Source organism: Emydura macquarii, unplaced genomic scaffold, assembly GCF_026122565.2.
Source record: "Emydura macquarii macquarii isolate MOO-44397 ecotype Brisbane River unplaced genomic scaffold, CSIRO-AGI_Emac_v2 contig_1348, whole genome shotgun sequence".
NCBI lineage: Eukaryota > Metazoa > Chordata > Testudines > Chelidae > Emydura > Emydura macquarii.
The window spans coordinates 20,554,300-20,574,300 of record NW_027131485.1 but is presented as its reverse complement, the minus strand read 5'-3'; the positions used below and the strand labels follow the sequence as shown (position 1 = coordinate 20,574,300).

The window sequence follows — 20,001 nt, the reverse complement described above, 5'->3', positions numbered from 1 at the left end:
ATAAACTGCAATGGCATGATCTTGCATGTTAGAATGAACATGCTTAGCTATAAAGAAATAGAATATTGAAAATGTACTGTAATCAGGTGCACAGAAGTAATTGCAATCTTTGTTCTCTATGTATTTAAATACCCTTTGGATTTTTCTATACTGCAAGTGAGGGTGTGATTGTAGCATGGGTAGGTGCTAGCTAGCATGGGTAACAACAACAGTACGTACTCTGTTTGCTAGGCCGTGATGAAGCCTGTGACCCACATCTATACTGCTGTTTACTCCTGTGGGAATTCTGCGCCACTGCATACATGCAGAATTCATGTCCCTTGCAGAATTTTTTTTTCTTCGCAGAAAATACATTCTGTTGGAGAGGAGTTGCAGTTACAACTTTCGCCCACCAGCAGCTGCTGTGGTGCCAGAACAGAGGGCAGCCAGTTCCGGCCATAGCAGCCGATAGGGAAGAGGAAAGGCTGCATTCCTCACGGTGCCCTGCCCATGGGGCCAGGTGAGGAGGCACAGGATGTGTGGGGGGAGGGATGACAGAGTAGGGCACACGTGGCTGCTGGAGGATCACATAGACTGAGGTTCAATTTAATTAAATTAAAATGAGCATGGGTAAGACTACCTTTGTTGCAATCACACCTTTCACTTGTAGTGTAGATATATGCTTAGTTTGGAAATTTAGTGTACTCATTGTCTTCTGAAAGATATAGATTTCTTCTGGTAAACTGTTTTACATGGTAAACCATTTACTAATATGTTCCCATCAATCTGTTTTTCTTTATATGCTTCCTGTTAGTTAAAAGTAAACATGCTATTACTTCAAACAATAGGAAAGTTGTGAATATGCTTATATACAAGAGTTTGTTCTGCTTGTTTTGTGGGAGTAAAGTAGTGAGAAGGCATTTTACTTTTAGCGACTTGCCTAATAGTGTTTTGATACCCTGGATGTGCATGTGTTATAGCAGGCATAGCATTTTATGAAATGATGCTCCTCAGGCTGGGACACATAGTAAACCCATTGAAGTCAGTGAGATTCATAACACATACTTCAGTGGAATTTTGATCAAGCCTATTGTCCATAAATGTTCTTTAATGTGTCCCTTATATGATAGTAGTACTAATACTTAAATTAGAATCACACATAGGATTAGTGTCAAACTATGTTTTCCTCACTCCATACCCACCACCAATTAGCACCCTTGACAACAAGAACAAAGACTAGAAACCAAAATATCATGCAGCACCTAGAGGTGGCCATTCCAGGCAGGGCTGAGGCACATGTAGAGAAGATTGGATTGCTGCTGCCCAATCTGTAGCTGATCTGGAGACAAAGTCCTTCAGTACTCAGGGCTTGCAATTTAGCACTATTCACCAGCACTTATTTTGCATGAAAAATACTGTAATAAACAAATGAGAGAGAAAACTGCACTTAGGACTGTAATGTATGAAGTTCAAGTGATCACCTTGTAGTATTTTGCATGGTAGACTTGCTTATTAATCATGTTTGTATTTGAGCCTACTCTGTTCATTTTGGAAAACATTTTCTGTTTGTATCTTCTGTTACTCCGTTATCAACTGAGGCTATGTCTACACTGCAGCACTAATTCGAATTAGCTTAATTCGAATTACAGAAAGCGATTTATAGAAAGCGCGGCAGACTGTCCACACTACAGTGTTTGTGCTGGTTCTCTCTTCAAGTGATTGCTCATATCCATTCCATTATAGGTGTGTGCGCGCCCTGTGCATAGATTCCCGGAACTTTTTTCCCCTTAGCGAGCCCCGTAGGGTCGGCTCAGGCGCCCCCTGGAATACCGTGCTCATGCCACAGTACGTAGGGCACCGCCGACCCTGCGGGCCCTCAGTTCCTTCTTTCCGCCTGTGACGGTTACTGGAACGCTTGCCTCTTGCTGTTGCAAGTAGCACCCCTTTAGCATTTTGTAGTTCTCTGTTTGAGTTGAATAGTGTTAATCGTTGTTGTTAGTAAGTAGATAGTTGCCCTTAGGGGCTTGCGGTTGAGCCATGCCCGGCTCCACCAGCTTCAAAGCCTGCACGTCATGCGCTAAGGCTTTCCCCTTGAGTGACCCTCACGATCGCTGCCTCCGATGCCTCGGAGAGCAGCATAGAAAGGACAAATGTAAAATCTGTAAGGCTTTCAAGCCCCAGACCCAGAAAGAACGGGACTCCCGGCTGAAGGCAATACTGATGGAGTCCGCGCTCCGCCTGGACTCCGAACCATCCCGATCCCCGGCGGCACCGAGCATCTCCTTGGTGCGGAGCGCTCCGCCGGCACTGGCACCGAAGTCCTTGTGCCGAAGAAGAAGAAGCGGCCCGTGGCCACCCACATGGACTCCCCCCTGCGACCGGTACAGCAGGGGGTCATCCAGGAGATGCCCCAGCCACGTGCTGTGGAGAGTACTCTGGCACTGGCATCTCCTCGCAGAGAGCCTCCCCCGACTCCTGGGGGTGGGGGAGCACCTCTGCAAGGGCCATCGACACCGGAGGCGTTCGCAGCGGCACGCGCACTCATGGGCATGCCCACGAATCCGTCCCCCCTCGGCTGAGGGTGCAGGGGCAGGTGTCCCAGGGTAAACCAGCGCTGGGTGCTCCTGGTGGGTGGAGGCAACAGGAGTCGAAGTCTCCCCCCAGACAGTCAGGGAGGGTTGAGAGAGTGGGCTCCCCTCCTAGCTCTGACTCCCAGTCGAGCTCCTCGACACCGCGACACAGAGGGCAGTCAAGAGGTACACGCACGAGGCAACGCTGCTCCAGTTCCGCCTCGCGCAGGGGTTGCAGCTCTAGCTCTCATACCCCGGTACAGAGCTCGGCCCGGCACCGATCTCCAACCCCAGTGCACAATCCAATGCGGTGACGGCACCGGGTGAGATCTGCAGGCAGTCCACGCCCCCGTCCGGCACCGACTGCCTCGGCACTGACTGCTCCGCCGACCGCTGCGCCAACTGCCTTGGTACCGACTGCCCCGGCACCGACTGTAACGGCACCGACCGCCTCGGCACCGCAGAGCCGGTCACGCTCGCGGTCGGCACAACGGCGACATAGGCGGCACCACTCCCGGTCCTGAGGAGGGAAGCGTCACTGCAAGAGCTCAAGGAGGAGGAGACGAGCATCATCCAGCTCCTCCAGCAGCCATTCCCCCAGATGGCACCGCAGATGTCGGCACTGGCGGTCGCCCTCGTCATCGCGGGGCCGGTCACCACCCAAGAGCCGCAAACGACGATCCAGCGACTCTGGGTCCCAGGGCCACCACCCTGAGGCGACCCAGCAGATGTCCATGCCTGCTCTGGTGTGGGCTTAAGGCTCCTGGAAGTGGCCATACTCGGTGCCTTGGGGTACCCAGGTGGTACAGAGTACCACCTCGGTCAAATCCTCTGTGGCCCACCCAGTGCCACCCCCTCAGCCAACAGGACCAAGGCCACCCCTCAGATGAGGGTTCAGACCCAGAGGAAGGTCCCTCCACAGGGTCCCTCCCACAATCCTCCTCCTCGTCCCCGGATGATGCGGCTGCCAGGGACCACAAGGCTCCCCTTTATGACTTTAAGGCTCACCAGGACCTTCTTAGAAGCGTGGCAAGCAATCTTAATCTGGAGATCAAGGAAATGTCGGAGGAGGAGGACCCCCTATTTGGGGTGTCGGGGTCGGCAGGGTCATCAAGAGTCGCCCTCCCAGTGCATGACAGGGTCATGAAGTTGGCTAAGACCGTGTGGCAGACCCCTTCCTCGGTGGCCCCCACATCCAAGGGCGCTGAGTGAAAATACTATGTCCCCAAGGAGGGTTTTGATTTTTTATATACTCACCCTGCCCCAGGGACTTTGGTGGTCGATGCCGCTAACCAGTGGGATTGGCAGGGCGGCCAGGGCAACACCTCCAAAGACAAGGAGAGCAAAAAACTGGACCTCTTTGGCCACAAGATGTATTCTACTGCGGCCCTGCAGCTGAGGATCGCTAACCACCAGGCACTCCTCGGGAGGTATAACCTCAACTTGTGGTCCTCGCTACAGAGGTTTGCTCCGGTGTTGCCCCCAGACCAAGTGGCGGATTTCGCCACTGTCACCCAAGAGGGCGCTGCGGTGGCAGCAACTGCCTTACAGACTGCCAGTGATGCGGCGGACTCCGCCAGCAGGGCCATGGCTATGGCCATCATCATGCGACGCTGCTCCTAGCTCCAGGCGTCGGGGCTATCCCAGGAAGTCCAGCAAGCCATCCAAGACTTACCATTTGATGGCCTGGCCTCTTTTCGGATAAAATGGATGGAAAACTTCATGCCCTAAAGGACTCCCGGGCTACACTGAGGTCTAGGGCTTTATACCCCGCAGGCCTCGAGGCGTCAGTCTCAGCCTCAGGCTCAGAGGCAGCCTCAGCCCCTTCCTAGGCTGCCCCCCAGACCCACCCAACCCAGGAGAGGTCGGGACCGGTACTGGGCGCCCAACCGCCGTGACCGTCAAGGGTCCTCGGCAGGATCCCAACAAGGCCCAAGCAAGGGCCAGGGTAACAATAAATGCCAATTTTGACGGGGCGCACGAGGGTGGCACTCCTCATTTCCCCCTGGATCTCTCCCGGCCTTTTGCCCACAGGCTCCAGCCACACTATGCCGAGTGGGCAGCTGTCACTACGGACCGTTGGGTCCTCGGGATAGTTTTGCAGGGCTATGCCCTGCAGCTTATGGCCTTCCCCCCAGACTCTCCCCCTACCCCGTCCCTCTTCAGGGACCCCTCTCACGAGCAACTCCTCACACAGGAGGTCAACTCCCTCCTCCTACTTGGGGCTGTGGAAGAGGTTCCTCCACAGGAAAGGGGAAAAGGGTTTTACTCACGGTACTTCCTAATCCCCAAGGCCAAAGGGGGCCTGAGGCCGATACTAGACCTCCGCCATCTGAACAAATTCATCAGACGCATCAGGTTCCCTGTGGTTTCGCTAGCCTCCATCATTCCTACCCTAGATCCAGGGGACTAGTATGCTCCCCTCGATTTAAAGGATGCATATTTCCATATTTCTATCCTCCCCGATCACAGAAGGTTTCTCAGGTTCACGGTAGTTTGCTGCCACTACCAGTTCTCGGCCCTGCCCTTTGGCCTCTCGTCAGCCCCCAGGGTCTTTACAAGGTGTATGGCAGTGGTGGCGGCCCACCTGCGCCGCAAGGGGGGTCCAGATCTTTCCATACCTGGACGACTGGCTGATCCGGGGCAGGTCCAGGGCCCACGTGAGGAACAGCCTGGCACTCACCTGTGCGACGTGCACCGACTGGGGCTGCTCATCAACGAGCAGAAGTCCACGCTCACCCCGGTGCAGCGCATAGACTTCATAGGGGCCACCCTGGATGCCACCCAGGCCAGAGCCTTCCTCCCACAGCCTCGATTCAAGACCATGGCCGCCATAATTGCCGATCTACACAGGTCCCCCACGACAATAGCCAGGCACTGCATCCAGCTGTTGGGACATATGGCGGCATGTACATATGTGGTGAGGCTGGCTTACCTCAAGCTCAGGCCTCTCCAAGGGTGGTTGGCCTCTGTATATGTACCAGCAAGGCATTCGCTGAACAGGGTGGTCACTACTCCCACCCTGGTACTGTCCTCCCTAGATTGGTGGAGGGATCCGGGGGAAGTTCTGAGGGGCGTCCCCTTTAGAGACTTAGCCCCCTCAGTAACGCTGATTACGGATGCTTGGCCTGCAAGGTCTTCCTCAGATTTCTGAGGGGCAGAATGGTTCAGGTTCTCACGGACAATACAGCAGCCATGTTCTACATGAACAGGCAGGGGCAGCGCGCTCCTCGGCTTTGTGCCAGGAGGCCATCCATCTTTGGGACTTTGTAGTGAGGCACGACTTTCATATATCAGCCTCTCACCTCCCGGGGGTCAGGAACGATGAGGTGGATCGCCTCAGTAGGTCGTTCTTACCCCGCCACGACTGGTCACTACACCCGGAGGTGGCGACCTCATTCTTCCAAAAGTGGGGGTTTCCCCAACTGGACCTGTTGGCGTCGTCCTGGAACAGGAAGTGCCCGAGGTTCTGCTCTCTCTGGGGCCACGAGCTGGGCTCCCTCTCCGACGCATTCCTTCTATACTGGACGGGGACCCTCGTATGCATTTCCTCCCATTCCACTCTTGCCCCAAGTCCTCTTGAAAATCAAGAGGGACAGAGCGGACATCATACTGATTGCACCTGCTTGGCCGAGGCAGCACTGGTACAGCATGCTGCTCGACCTGTCTATTGACACACCGCTCCCGCTCCCAAGCAGGTGGTGTACCGGGCCAAGTGGAAACGGTTTACCTGTTGGGCGGAGTCCCGGGGCATCCCACCTAGCGGTTTGCCCATACAGGCGATTTTGGAGTACTTGCTCCAGCTAAAGCTGCAGGGTCTAGTATTGGCCTCCCTGAAGGTGCACCTGGCGGCTATTTCCGCCTTCCGTCAACCAATGGAAGGATGATCCCTGTTCTCCCACCCCATGTCAGTCAGGTTCCTCAAAGGGGTGGAGAGGCTATACCCGCAGGTCTGTGACCCGGTGCCTCCCTGGTATTTGAACTTGGTCCTTCCCATGTTGACAGGACCCCCCTTTGAGCCCTTGGCTACACGCCCGCTGCTCGTTCTCTCGTAGAAGGTAGCCTTCCTGGTGGCCATTACATCGGCTAGGAGGGTCTCCGAGTTAAAAGCTTTGACCTCGGAGCTCCCCTACACGGTCTTCTACAAAGATAAGGTCCAGCTGAGACCCCACCCAGCTTTCCTGCCAAAGGTGGTGTCCCAGTTTCATTATAACCAGGATATCTTCCTCCCCGTGTTTTTTCCCAAACCACACAGTTCGGAAGAGGAGCGGAGATGGCACTCCCTGGATGTCAGACAAGCTCTGGCCCACTACATCGAGTGGACCAGGCCGTTCCGGAAGTCAACACAGCTGTTCATGGCAGTGGCGGATCGGATGAAAGGCTCACCTGTCTCCACCCAGCACATCTCCACCTGGATCACTGCCTGCATCAGGACCTGCTACGAGCAGGCGAAGGTGCCCCTTCCAGGGGCTGTGACAGCGCACTCAACCAGAGCCCAGGCCTCATCCGCAGCCTTCCTGGAGAGGGTGCCACTGCAGGACATCTGCAGAGCAGCAACCTGGTTGTCGGTCCACACCTTCACGTCCCACTACGCCATCGTACAACAGGCGAGAGAGGATGCGGGCTTCGGCAGAGCTGTGCTGGCAAGGGTAGCTCAACACTGACTCCTACCCACCTCCAAGGTATGGCTATTTAATCACCTATAATGGAATGGATATGAGCAATCACTAGAAGAGAAAAAACAGGGTTACTTACCAGTAACTGTTGTCCTTCAAGATGTGTTGCTCATATCCATTCCAAACCCACCCTCCGTCCCCACTGTCGGAGTCGGCAGAAAGAAGGGACTGAGGGCCCGCAGGGTCGGCAGTGCCCTATGTACTGCGGCATGAGCGACCCTACGAGGCTCGCTAAGGGGAAAAATGTTCTGGGAATCTGTGCATGGGGCGCGCACACACCTATAATGGAATGGATATGAGCAACACATCTCGAAGAACAACAGTTACTGGTAAGTAACCCTGTTTTTCTTGCGTCCACACTGGCCAGCCTTAATTCGAATTAGAAAGCAGTGCAGTGTGGGAAGCTATCCCACAGTGCAACTAATCATAGATGCTGTTGTGACGAGTGTCATCATCCCAGGATACAGCGCTGCTTCCCCCACCCTCTTCCCCCACCCCCAAACAAATAGGAAAAGGATTTTCATGCTGTTTTTTTACTCCCCCGATCGCCATTGCTGCAGGCACATGTAGCCAGCTGAACTATGCTCTCATTTTGACCATGACAAATACATCGCAGCTTATCCTAGATTACTTTAGAACTGTATGCTGTTTGCCTTTTATGCTCCCCTCACCACTCCCTGTATATTGCTTGCCTTTGATTTTTCTCTTCACCAAACGAACCCCCCCACCTGTATGCTGTTTGCCTTTTATGCTCCCCCTACTACCTCCTGTATATTGCTTGCCTTTGATTTTGATTCTACAGGTGTCTGTAAAATGTAAGATAAATAACAATGGACACGGTTAGTATATTAATACAGTGATACAAATGTTTCCATTTCACAGATGGAAAGCATGATATAATGTATCCACATGTAGCACTGTGAATAAACTTAAGAAAATATCAATTTCCATGACTGGCAACTGAAACAATGTAGCAAAGAATTTCCTCTCACTGTTGGCATTTAAAACACATTCACCACGCGGAGAGGGGGATGGATGGTGAAATCTTTCAAAGGGACAAACTTTAAAGGGCTAAACTTTCAAAGGGACAAACTGCAAAGGGCTTGCTGGGCAGTTAAACCGCATTCACCACGTGGGGAGGGGGGTGGATGGTGAAATCTTTCAAAGGGACAAACTTTAAAGGGCTAAACTTTCAAAGGGACAAATCTTAAAGGGACAAACTGCAAAGGGCTTGCTGGGGAGTTAAAACGCATTCACCATGCGGGGAGGGGGATGGTGAAATCTTTCAAAACCTTAAAGAGACAAACTGCGAAGGGCTTGTTGTGTGTGTGTGGGGGGGGGGGTGAGCGCAGCTTGGATTTTAAACCCATTCACTGCAGGAAATGAAGATTTAAATCTTCCTGGGGCTACTTTGGGGGAGGGTACTAAAATGGGGCATCATGGGATACAGTCTGGAGGCCAATCAATTCGAATTAAGCCCCATTGCGTCCACACTCACACTAATGCGAATTAACTGATGCGCTTCAGGCGCTAATCCGTTTGCAGAGGTGGTTTTATTAATTCTATTTTAATTCAAATTAACAATGCGCACGTGTAGTAATTAATTAATTCGAATTAAGGGACTTTAATTCGAAGTAAGCCACCAGTGTAGACCAGGCCTTAGTTTAATAATTTGCTCACTTATTTTATTTTATTGGATCAAGGAATCTGTAAAATAATAGTCTGGTGTATCTGTAACTGTGTAAGAATATATTGACCTTGCCAAATATTCATATAGGTCCCTTGAGCAATGCTGTAGTCTACTTGCTTGGAAGTCCTTCTTTGGTTGTGCCCAGCTTCTCAGCAGTATAATTTTTCTCACGCTTAATAAGGGTTTGGGAAAAGGGAAAATTTAGTTGATTTATGAAGGAGTTCTTGCATAGTAAGTTTTCTGGGGGTTTTTTTGCAGTTAAAATCACTATGAAATCAGATGTGTTACAACACAAATGACTGTGATCTTATGTATTTTGGATTTAAGCAACATGTCATTTAAGATAATATATTTGATAGAAATTATATATTGTAAGCAGTTTGCAAACATCAGATTTTTAGAGGGCAGAACCCATTTCAAAAGAATTATGTTGCAAAACGCTGCTTTTTTCTCTGAAATAACTAGTGACATTCTTTTCTGTACTTGTCCTATATGGGTTAGCCATATTTTCTAATCCTGAAACACACAAAGAACTAATTCTGTCACCAAGATGGACCCATTCTTCTTCAGACTGATGGTTAATTGATAGGGCTTCCAGCTGTCAAAATGCCAACATCATAACGTTTTTCAGGAGTCCTGAAGTCACTATTAGTTTATATCCTCTTATATATGAAATTTTTTCTGCCAAGAAAGAAAAGTGAAATCATTATGAACATTTCTTCTGTTTCAGACTGAAATACTCCATCATTAGACATAAGTTAGGGTCCCTGGGATCTCACACCACATATTGAGGGGTTGGTTTCTTTGTTGTTGTTTTTTTTAGAGTCGCTAACAGCATTTCTGAATGAGGTACCCACTGGCTCATTGGGAGATGAACCTGGACCTGAATACTGTTATGAAGCCCCCTTCTGAGCTCATCAGAAAAGATGCTTTGATGCAAAAGATGGCGATTTTATCAGCCAGGAGTATGGGGAGAATTACAGCACTAACAGAATTCCGCACTAACAGAATTAGATAATTTACCCTAAAGACAATGTGTTCATTAAAACTATTCCATATTTTTTATTTAAGATCCTTTCAAATTTTGACCTTAGTTAGGAAATCTCTTTACCCTCTTTGCATCCTTCAGTTAGTAAGGAGAATGGGAAAAGCTTCACACCTTTAGCATTAAGAAGACATTTCATATTTGCCTTAAGTGTACCTTAGTATTCAGGATTATTTCCTTTTCTTATGATGATGTGAGGGTAAGAAAAGGGGGAAGTGTCTATTCTTTTGGTTTAGCATAAAAAGACTTGAAAAACAAAATTTAGAAAAAATTAACCTTTTCTCCTGTGGTGTATACAGTAACTTTAAAACCTAAACATTTTCCTGTTAGGCCAGTTTCTGAAAACACTTACACATTTGCATAACTTTGAAGTCAATGGGACTACTCGTGAGACAAGTTGCACTTGTGCTTGTCTGTTTGCACAGTTAGGGCCTAAGAGAATTGTCAGTAATTCAAGATGCCTTGCATGCCAGGTAATTTTCAAATCCTTCTGGACATAGTAAACAGGAAAATGTTTAAAAAAAAAAAAAATTCTTTAACATTGTCGGAAAACTTTGTAGCCTATACTATTCTATTTAAAATTAATTGTGGTATGTTGTTGATATATCTTTTCCTGTGAAAACAGACTGCTTAGGTCATCCTTCTTATTTGACACTTGAAGTTAATTCTCTAGTCATTACATGAAAATCATTTCCAAAGCTAGTTGTGGCGCTGCAAACAGAATTGTGGCTTTCATTAGGGAATAATCCATCAGCAGTTCATAGATCGGTTAAAAGATCTCAAAATTTTTTCAAGCATCTTTAATACTAAAAATGAAGGAAAAGAAATACAGAAAGAAGTAGTTTTTCAGAGAGCTGAAATGCTAGCCTCTCTTGATGATGACGGGAATTGTGCCTGTAAAATACACACCCACTAGAATGAATTGTTGGCACATTTGGACTACTTACATACACAACCTGTGCCTGCAATCAGATAGTTAGAGGTGCAATTTCACCCACAGTTTAATTGTAGGTACAAAATTTGCAGGTGCAAATTGTGTCCACTGAAAAGGAAAAGAAACCACTTGAAAATGTTGCCAAAATTGTATTACATAAGTAGAAAATTTTCTAGGCAAGGAGGGGTTAATAATCAAAGAATTCCTTTTGAACATGCAGTAAGGTAGAAGTGCATATACAGATATATAAGATACATAAGACCAATTTAAGTGATTGGTACACTTGTTGAAGAGAATTTTAGGTATCTGTCTGAGCATTGCACTTGAGTGTTCATTTTCATGAACAGAGAATAGTCAACAAAGATATAGCGGAAGTATTTTGTGCTCACATTAGCACATAGATCAATCCTCCATTTCCTCCCCCCATTTATGAATAAGGATATGATTTAGTCAGAGAGGACACAGGTTCTGTGACTTTAATGAACCTCCATAACTTTTTTGGTTTCAGCCCCAACCGCAGTGACTGTGGCAGGGGCTGGAGCTGTAAGCCCCCACGGCTGCAGCGGGGCTCAGGCTGTCAGTCGTTCTCACAAACCCACACCCGTTCCCCCACAAGGCTCAGGCTTTGGTCCCACCTGGCGGTCAGCACCCTTCTCCCTTCCCCATTATTTTTTTAGTAAAAAGTCACAGATAGGTCGAGGGCTTCTGAGAGTTTTTGTTTATTGCCCACGACCTGTTCATAACTTTTACTAAAAAGAACTGTGACAGAATCTTAAGCTTATAACAAACATGTACTCTTTCAATTGTAGACTCTTTTCTTATGTGACAAGCAAAAGTTCACAGAATTAATGGTATGTTTAGGAAATATTGCAAGGTTTTACAGCTTAGAAGTAAGCCTCTTAACATTTTAGTGATCCTGGCCATATTTTTTTTTTAAATAAATGTTTGTCCTTTTGCCTTGTATTGAAAATCCCAGCTGTAAAATAGAATTTTGCTTAAGCCTGTCATCTACACGTTTAAGGATATACACTGCATTAAAACACACTCATATAAGAGGATTGCAGTTCAGTGGAATTTTTTAGCCAACAGTAAATTCAGAACACACATCATTGCTGCAAAATATCATAGGATTTACTCATGTTTGCAGCAGAATAAGTTTACTATTATCACAAAAATCTACTCCAACCTCCTGGTTGACACTAAAAAAGATATGTTGGTGTTTAATATGAAAGGTTAAAAAGGTTCATGCTGGGTGAGAATGGGAAATCAGAAAGACTGTGCAGAAGGATATTCTCTGAACCAACTACTGGGAACAACTGGAAGTGTTACTGCCTCATGAGTGTAGTGCAAAATGAAAACATAGAAATCTGAGGTTTAAAAAATGTATTACAGGGAGTAAGATCTATGTGTAGCAAAAGCAATATATGTACATTTTGTAGTGTGAACAGTATCACAGGAGTCAGTTGCTTTCAAATTGTCCTTTAATTGTTCTTAAGATTTGCAGCTATGCTATGTAAATATGCTTCTGTGAAATAAGGCCTGCTTTATTCTTTACATAATTTTCTTCATAGACAGCTGTTTGTTTACTGATGAAATTTAATGAGTAATGAATGTGCCTGTCAGGCCAACATAAAGTATTTCCATAGCCTCCAGCAGTGTTTAGAAAGAGAGACCCCAGCAACTATTTGTCTTAGGTATCAGAAAGGCTGCTCCTTCAGCAACTGCTGGATTTATTTTTAACTGCTTGACTCAGTGTTTGTCAGATGATTCTGGTGAACGAGCTGCATACTGAAACATAAAGTACAGAGGAAGCCAAGATAGCTAAAGGGAGAGGAGAGTGGCTATCTGGGAAAGGGGGTGGGATTTGGGAGTTTTGCTTCAGAAGCTCTGTTTCCCTGTCTGGAAGAGAGTTAAGGGCTTCAAGCAAATTGAGAGTATTTTTAGGTCAGACTGGGAAGTAACGGGTAATGGCAGCTTTCTGCTGCTTGAAGAAATAATTGCTCAATTATTGTGAGAAGGAGAAGGAATTATTGTGAGAAGGAAGGGGAGCAGAGTATCCAGGAGAAGCAGTGTGTACTGCTGGGTAGCAAATTGGTCTTTTTCCTATGTTGGATGTTGCCATTCAAAGGAGTCTCATCATGATCGATAGCTCCAAGAAGCAGCAACAGGGCTTTCCAGAGATTTTACCTACTGGAGATATTGAGACATTGAAAGAAAAGGAATGCCTTGAGGTGAACAGCCAAAAAAGTCTCAAGGAAGGTCAGTTACCTGCTGGTTGGGGGGCAAAAAAATGCAGACATGCCACAATAGATTCAGTCTGTAAGTGCTTGCTTTACATTTTTTTACATATTTTTTGAATGCATGCATTCAGATGCTTCATTTTCAGGTCTTTTAAAACACTATGTTCATTATTATTTATTTTTATTAAGTAACTCTCTTAAAAGGCTATGTTTATCATTATTTATTTTTATTAAGTAACTCTCAAGTAAATGCTAATGTCTGAACAGTAATTAACCTCTAACGGAAATTTAGTAATAAGTGATCATTTCAGGGTGATGCTCAAGTGCATTAGTTCAGTTTGTGATATATGTTGAAATTTGCCCTGAAAGGATTTCAGAAATTGCCTTAAACTAAGGAGAATAGGACTAAGGATTTTTAAACAGCAATGTGTGTCTTCCTCATTTTTAGCACAGGATGCTGTTGTTTTCTCTTTACTTCTACCTCGTTACACAGTTTGCTTCTTTTTCTGTTTTATAGTTTTGTTTTTCACCTATATTTTGTAAATCTAAGCTTGCATTGTTTCTTAAATAATTCTTCATACTGTGCAGTTAATTGATAAAGCAACATCAACACGAATTAACTTGTAATGGTCCAGCGATCTTCTGAGGAATATAGTCTTATCATTCAGTACTGACAACTGTTATAATTGCCACCTCATATGTATCTTGAGTAGTTTTCTTAATATCGTTCACTGGGCTGGAGCAGAAATTTTGCCAGGAGACTGGTAGTGCTCAGTTCCCTCAGACACTTGGAGATAGCAGGATCATATTGAAAGAGGAGGAAGTGGCTGATAGTGACTTAAGCACAGCACCTCAATTTCAGATGCCATGGTCTTCCACACAAGGTGTATTCCCTTGCAGTTGAGACTCCAACCTTTACCCTACCCAGGCAGCCAAAAAAAAAAAAAAAAACCCAACTTTTTTTTTTGTAGACAAAATTCCTTCACCCCTCTATATGCCTTCTTGTATTGGTTTCCCTTATACCACTGACTATGCAGATGATCTGGTAGTGAGCCAGAGTGCTCTCCTCGGTTCCTGTGATATAGAACTGACATTTTGTCCCCTCAGGAACCTATGCCTTCTAAATTGAAATAATGTAAGCTTAAGGAACTAAAAAGTATTGGTGAATTTTAAGAAAGGAAAATTCTATTCTATTCTATTACTAGACTGGATCAGATCACTCTTGCCATTCCTAAACAAAGAGCTTGAAACTTTTCAGCTCTAGTAATGACCAAGGAGAAAACAGATTTTATATTATTTATTAGTCTTTAAAGACAGACCACTTTTCTTTAACATGTGGAAGAACTCCAAGGTAGAAAGAAGTGTTCAGTGTCTGTGTGTGAAAATACCTGTAGCTGAAAACATAACTGTTATGCACCTTCTACTGTAGAGAACAGCCAATATTAAAAAAGTAATAAAAAGACAGTTTACACTGAATTTTCTTGCCATAAAGTGTATATCAATTACAGGCTTTTTACAGCTCCATACACAGTCAGTCATCAAAGCTCACTAGAAAACCTGCAGTGGGGAAATAGAGACTAAGGAAAAAAGTCAGAGGAATTTGAAGAAGGTTAGAGAAGAAATATGTATTGCAACAGAAAAGATGGGGAAGAAAAGAGAGCTATAGCATAAGAAATAAAGGGGAACAAGAAAAGGAGGGAAAGCAGAGAAAGAACCATTAAACACAAGAGTGGAATGGGTTAATAAATAACCATGGAATTAACATTCTTTATTATATATTTCAAAATGAACTACACCAGATTGCACATAATATATAGGAAATGTACTCCAGCTGTACATTACAAGGCTGTAATTCCATCAGAGTGGTGACAAACCACGGGCATTGGATCCTGCAATAGCCTAAACTTAGTATGTCTTGTGGGATAAATTATTTAATATTAATGTGGTTGAAAATAGAGGTTCCACCAACCTCTCTTTCTTTTTTTTTTTATGAATTGCAGCATCTTAGTGTATGTGGCCTTCCTTCCCCCTACAAATTTTGGCAGCTGCCAGCTTGACAGCTTGTATTTTAAAATGAATTGTGCTCTCAAAGGTACATAAGTATAGTAAAGGGAAAAAATAACTTATTAAATTTAATTCATACTTTGACATTAATTACTGAATAATAAGAAGGAAAATTTCCGTTTTATTAATCTGTTCCAGGATGTCATGTAGACTACATTGCAGATCTACCTTTTGATATTCTAGTGACACAAACAAAAAGGTTCAGCTTTATTGTTGTAATGTATAAGGTCACCAGAACGTGTCATGGGCTATAGTAATATATGCAGTTCAGATATATAGTTCTATAGCGTATTTTATGTAAATGACACTGTAAATCATTTTAAAAAAACTGTTTGGTAGAACAGGATTTTCTTAAATAGGTTTATTTGAAATTTTAATGGTTACTCTCTTATTAAAAATAAAAACTTGGCTACTTCCACCATCCCTTACCTTGAAATCCTTTTGGATGAGATGGTATTCACTAATGGTCAGAACTGTCTCACAGGAAAACTCAAGAATGCAGAAAGTAGAATTCTGCTGGCAATCCAGTATTGCTTACGGTATCTTACTGTAATTCTAGATAACGATAATCCTTTGAAGGTCCTACTGTGTTTTGCTTAAGTACACTAAATATTAAAATCCTGACACAGTAAAGTTAATTTCCTGCTAATCAGGAATATTGTAAACGTTTCCCTTTTTGATTAGGTATCCTTTATAAGAGAAAAAAAATGTTTCTTTGCTGAGTGTTAAAAATCACAATGAAAATGAAACCATACTAATTTAACAACACACTATTATACAAAATAAAGGGCATTAGGAGTTTAGTTAATGAAGATGAAATTGTTTACTTTGCTTAAAATAATAAACACCTTACAAGGTATATTTCATAGCGTCCTGTTGCAGAGCAGAGGGAGGAAATCCTAACTACCCTACTTTCCTGTAAACAGCCTCAAGCAGGACTACTTTGCTTTCCATCCATTTTCAGTGAAAAGTATTCAAGACCTAAATTCTACATGTAGATTTGGCTAGAAATCTTCACTGCATTAACAAACAAGAAATCTTTTTAAACTGTCAGTGCAATTAGTAATATCTAATCATATAATTGTACTTGAACAACCTTTTCAAAAATGTCAGAAGTGCCTAAGTCACTTAGAAGCCTAAGTCCTGTTATAAGTCAGTGGGACTTAAGTTCCTAAATTTGATTCCTTTGCAGATTTGATTCTAGATTCTTCTATCACAGAATAGCATAATTATTCATTATTTATATTACAGTACTATCTGCAGGCCTCAACTGAGATCAAGGACTCATTATGCTTACTCAGAAATAAGAGACAGTTCCTGTCCTGAAGAATTTACAATCTAAATAGACAAGAAAGAAAAGATAGAAAAAAGGGAAAATAGTGTTATCCATGTTTAAAGAACAGAAAGTTCAGAGCCCCTGTCCTGCAAAGATTTATGAACATGCTTAATTTTATGCACTCTGAGTAATCCGGTTGAAGACAGTGGGATTATTCAGGAGACCTGATTTAGGAAACTGTTCTTATTAAGCAATCACTTAAGTACATAAGTAACTTTAAGCACATGGTTAAGTCCCACTGATTTTAAAGATAAGCACATGCTTAAGCGCTGCTAAATCAAGGTTATAGTGCATAAAGTTAATTATGCTTATGTGAGTCTTTCTGGATTGAATCCAAAGTGACGTCACAGAGTAAGTCTGTGGTAGATCTGGAAGCTGAACCCAGGTCTGATGAGTCCCAGTCTGGTACCTTAACCACAAAACCATCCTTGCACCATAAGGCTATTTGAGGAACTGTAAATGAGTGTAAAAAAAAAAAAAAAAAAAAAAAAAAAAAAAAGTTACAGCAACCATTTATTAAATAGTTGGAAAAAATACCTGCAAATTTAGAAAGCATAATTTTTGGTTACATGAGTGTACAGAATTTAACAAAATGTTTGGGATTTTTTAACCATTAATTTCTCCTCTCCCCCCACACAAGGCAGATGGAGATTATTTTCTCATTATAAAAATGTGGAAAAAATTGTGGGAAGTTTAGATTTTATGACTATAACAGTCCTCCCAACAGGGATTCTAACAACCTAAATTTGAAGATAAATGTATGTCCTGTTGTTTCCAAGCAATAAATATTCCATAGCAATAATATATGACAGATTATCCTGTTCCTCAATTGATGAATGGTATGATAGACCTTCTGGGTTATATTTTCTAATACATTTTTTTAAATGTCAGAAAAATTACCTTTAAATAATTTTCCTCCCAATATACCTTTTTCATTTCTACCTGCAATGTAATGAAACACTTCTTCTGGAGGGATACTTACACAGTGATGTTGGTTGACATACAAAAGCCTGCAATCTCTGTAGTACAATTTCCAGAAGTTTATGGGATCCTGCAAGGTTTTTCAGAATTTCTTTTAAAAATCCTGAGGAGTTTCTATGGAACTACTGTACCATGCACATAGAGAGTCTAAGCTCTGCAAAACACTCAACAGTGTAAATTCCAACTGTTTGCACTTATTCACCACACTTTTCAGCTGATGAAACTAAAAGGAACAAAGGAAATGCTGCTCAGAATGTGAATGTATAAAGGCTCTAGATATTTCCAACTGGTTTTGAAGTAAGTTCTGTCATTTACCAGAAAAAGAACTGCGTATAAAATGGATAAGCAAGATATATATTTATTTAATATTAATAATATAGAACTCTATGTAAACTCTGATTCAAATGATTTAAATTGCTTTAACACATATGAAAGTCCCCGAGTCCCAGCCTGTTATCAATGCATTCATGTGATGAACTGAACTTTCTCTGTTACAAATGGTCATCAAATTAAGATGGCAACTTGCTATTTCATTGTGAATTAGTGATTTTTATTACATTAAAGATCATTTAAGATATTATTTATTTGCTTCTTGTAATAGACAGGAAGTGATTCCAAAAACTTTTAATACATTTCAGTTTTTGCGTTTGTGATCCTATGCAATTCACCTCTAGGCACTTCCTCCAGATAACAGGCAGCTTAACACTTCTGGTGTAATGGGTTCACTCTTTCTGCAATGGAAACCAAAAGAATACAGTCTTATTGTCAAATTTGTGAATGCTATGAAAACCAAAAGAACACCATGCTATCATCATATTTGTGACTTTGGAAACATATGAGATGAGTACTACAGAGTGAGAAACAGCATATTCCATATCCTTTACAAGCCTCTTCATTGAATAATAAATAGCAGAAAAAATAACTACTATCCAAAACATCCTAATTTTTGAATTTTGAATTTTCAGTTTTATATATATAGCAATTAAACATTCCCTGAAAATGCCTAATATTTCTAATATTTATTTGAAAAATATTTCATAACTATATAAATATGATGCCACACCACTGAAATGCATATTCCTTGGAGATGAAGGGTTGCAATTATGTCTGATATAGCATTTTGGCATAATTCCCTTCTCTTTAGGAAAGTGCCATGGAATCTTTAAAATTCATGCAGAGCAAATAGGACATTGCTTTTTTAAAGTAGTAGTCAAAAGATACACATTAAAAATAACTACATGTTGCTTCATTTTTGTAGCTAAGAAAGATAAAGGACTGATTTGACCTTCCTGATTTGACTTGTGGTTCCAATATTTGAAGCATTCCAAACTTTGTTTTTAGAGCATTTAGCTATATCATTCACTTAGCTCTTGATATGTTATGTTGTGCCACTTCATGACTTTACTCTCTCATTGTGCCTTATATTTCAAAGTCACAATGTCAGCTAACTATAGTCACAGGTATATTGTTACTTTAAAACACTATCTCAGTCTGTTCTTAGAAGTGATAGATCCATCCACTGAATCTTTTGTATCCATTGTTACTGTGGCTCTATATTTTATGCTCAGCATCCTAGAGAGATTTTGGCTCACACAGAGCAGGACAAGATGCTTTAAACTAATGGCTGTTCATATAAAACAAAACAAAAAAAATGGAGACTTTTTGTGCAGCAGCCGTTAGTTTAAAGGAATCTGTCCCATTTTCAGCACTGTCTGTTTCCATAGCAGCCAGAGCAGCAGCCAGCAGCAGAGTTGTCAGAACTCTTAATTTCCAAGACAGAATGCTGGAAATGCCATTTTTCCCAACATCATCTATGCTCTTATCTAAACAGCTAATATCTACAGTGTTTTAACTTTGGAAGAAATAATTAGAGAACTGTACAGAGAGCATTTAAAACATATTTTCTAGCTACATTATTTTTGTCTTTTCCGCAGGTGTAATGATTTGAGAGGTGTATATGTTATCAAGTGAATCCCTCCCCATAGATTTACAGTGTTTATAACAAATCCCCAAACAGTCTGGATTTTCAACAGCCATTTGGATGCCTCATTTCACAACACATACATTAAAAAGACAGTGTATGTTCTATCTGAAATTCATAGGATTTGAAATTAGTGCTAGGATTACTGTGCACAGTGTGAGCTCTGGTTTTGTTCAAGACAAGAAGCAGCGATGAAAGCCTGTCAATCAGTATAGATAGCATTGTTCCTACAGGACAGTTATCAATTTATTTTTGGCCTCTTTACATTCCAGTTCTTGTGATTGCTTATAACTACTTGGAGACACCTTTTCCACAGCATACAAATTACAAATTCAGTCCATGAATACCACAACAGCTGAAAATCATTTAACTTGACTTTGATAATGGTGTATTTACTTAAAATGCTTTAATAATACCATACATTTTATTTTCATTAGTTCTACCTTTCACAAAGATTAACATTGCTCCAGAAATAATACAAATGAATTTGTCACTCTTCAGTATA

General features: G+C 42.9%; 1 protein-coding gene across 4 annotated transcripts in view; it reads left to right on the top strand.

The window, feature by feature from the left end:
• The window catches only part of MRTFB (myocardin related transcription factor B), a 174,972-nt gene that overhangs the window by 60,898 nt on the left and 94,073 nt on the right, over positions 1-20,001 (top strand). For 3 of the 4 annotated variants that reach the window (XM_067551348.1, XM_067551347.1, XM_067551350.1), the window contains exon 1: positions 12,815-13,153. The exons of the other annotated variant lie outside the window; for it this stretch is intronic. In XM_067551348.1, coding sequence (XP_067407449.1) covers positions 13,000-13,153 — 154 coding nt within the window. In that variant the 5' untranslated portion in view covers positions 12,815-12,999. Of the gene's footprint in view, positions 1-12,814; positions 13,154-20,001 lie in introns of those variants that run through there. 4 annotated transcript variants of the gene reach the window in all.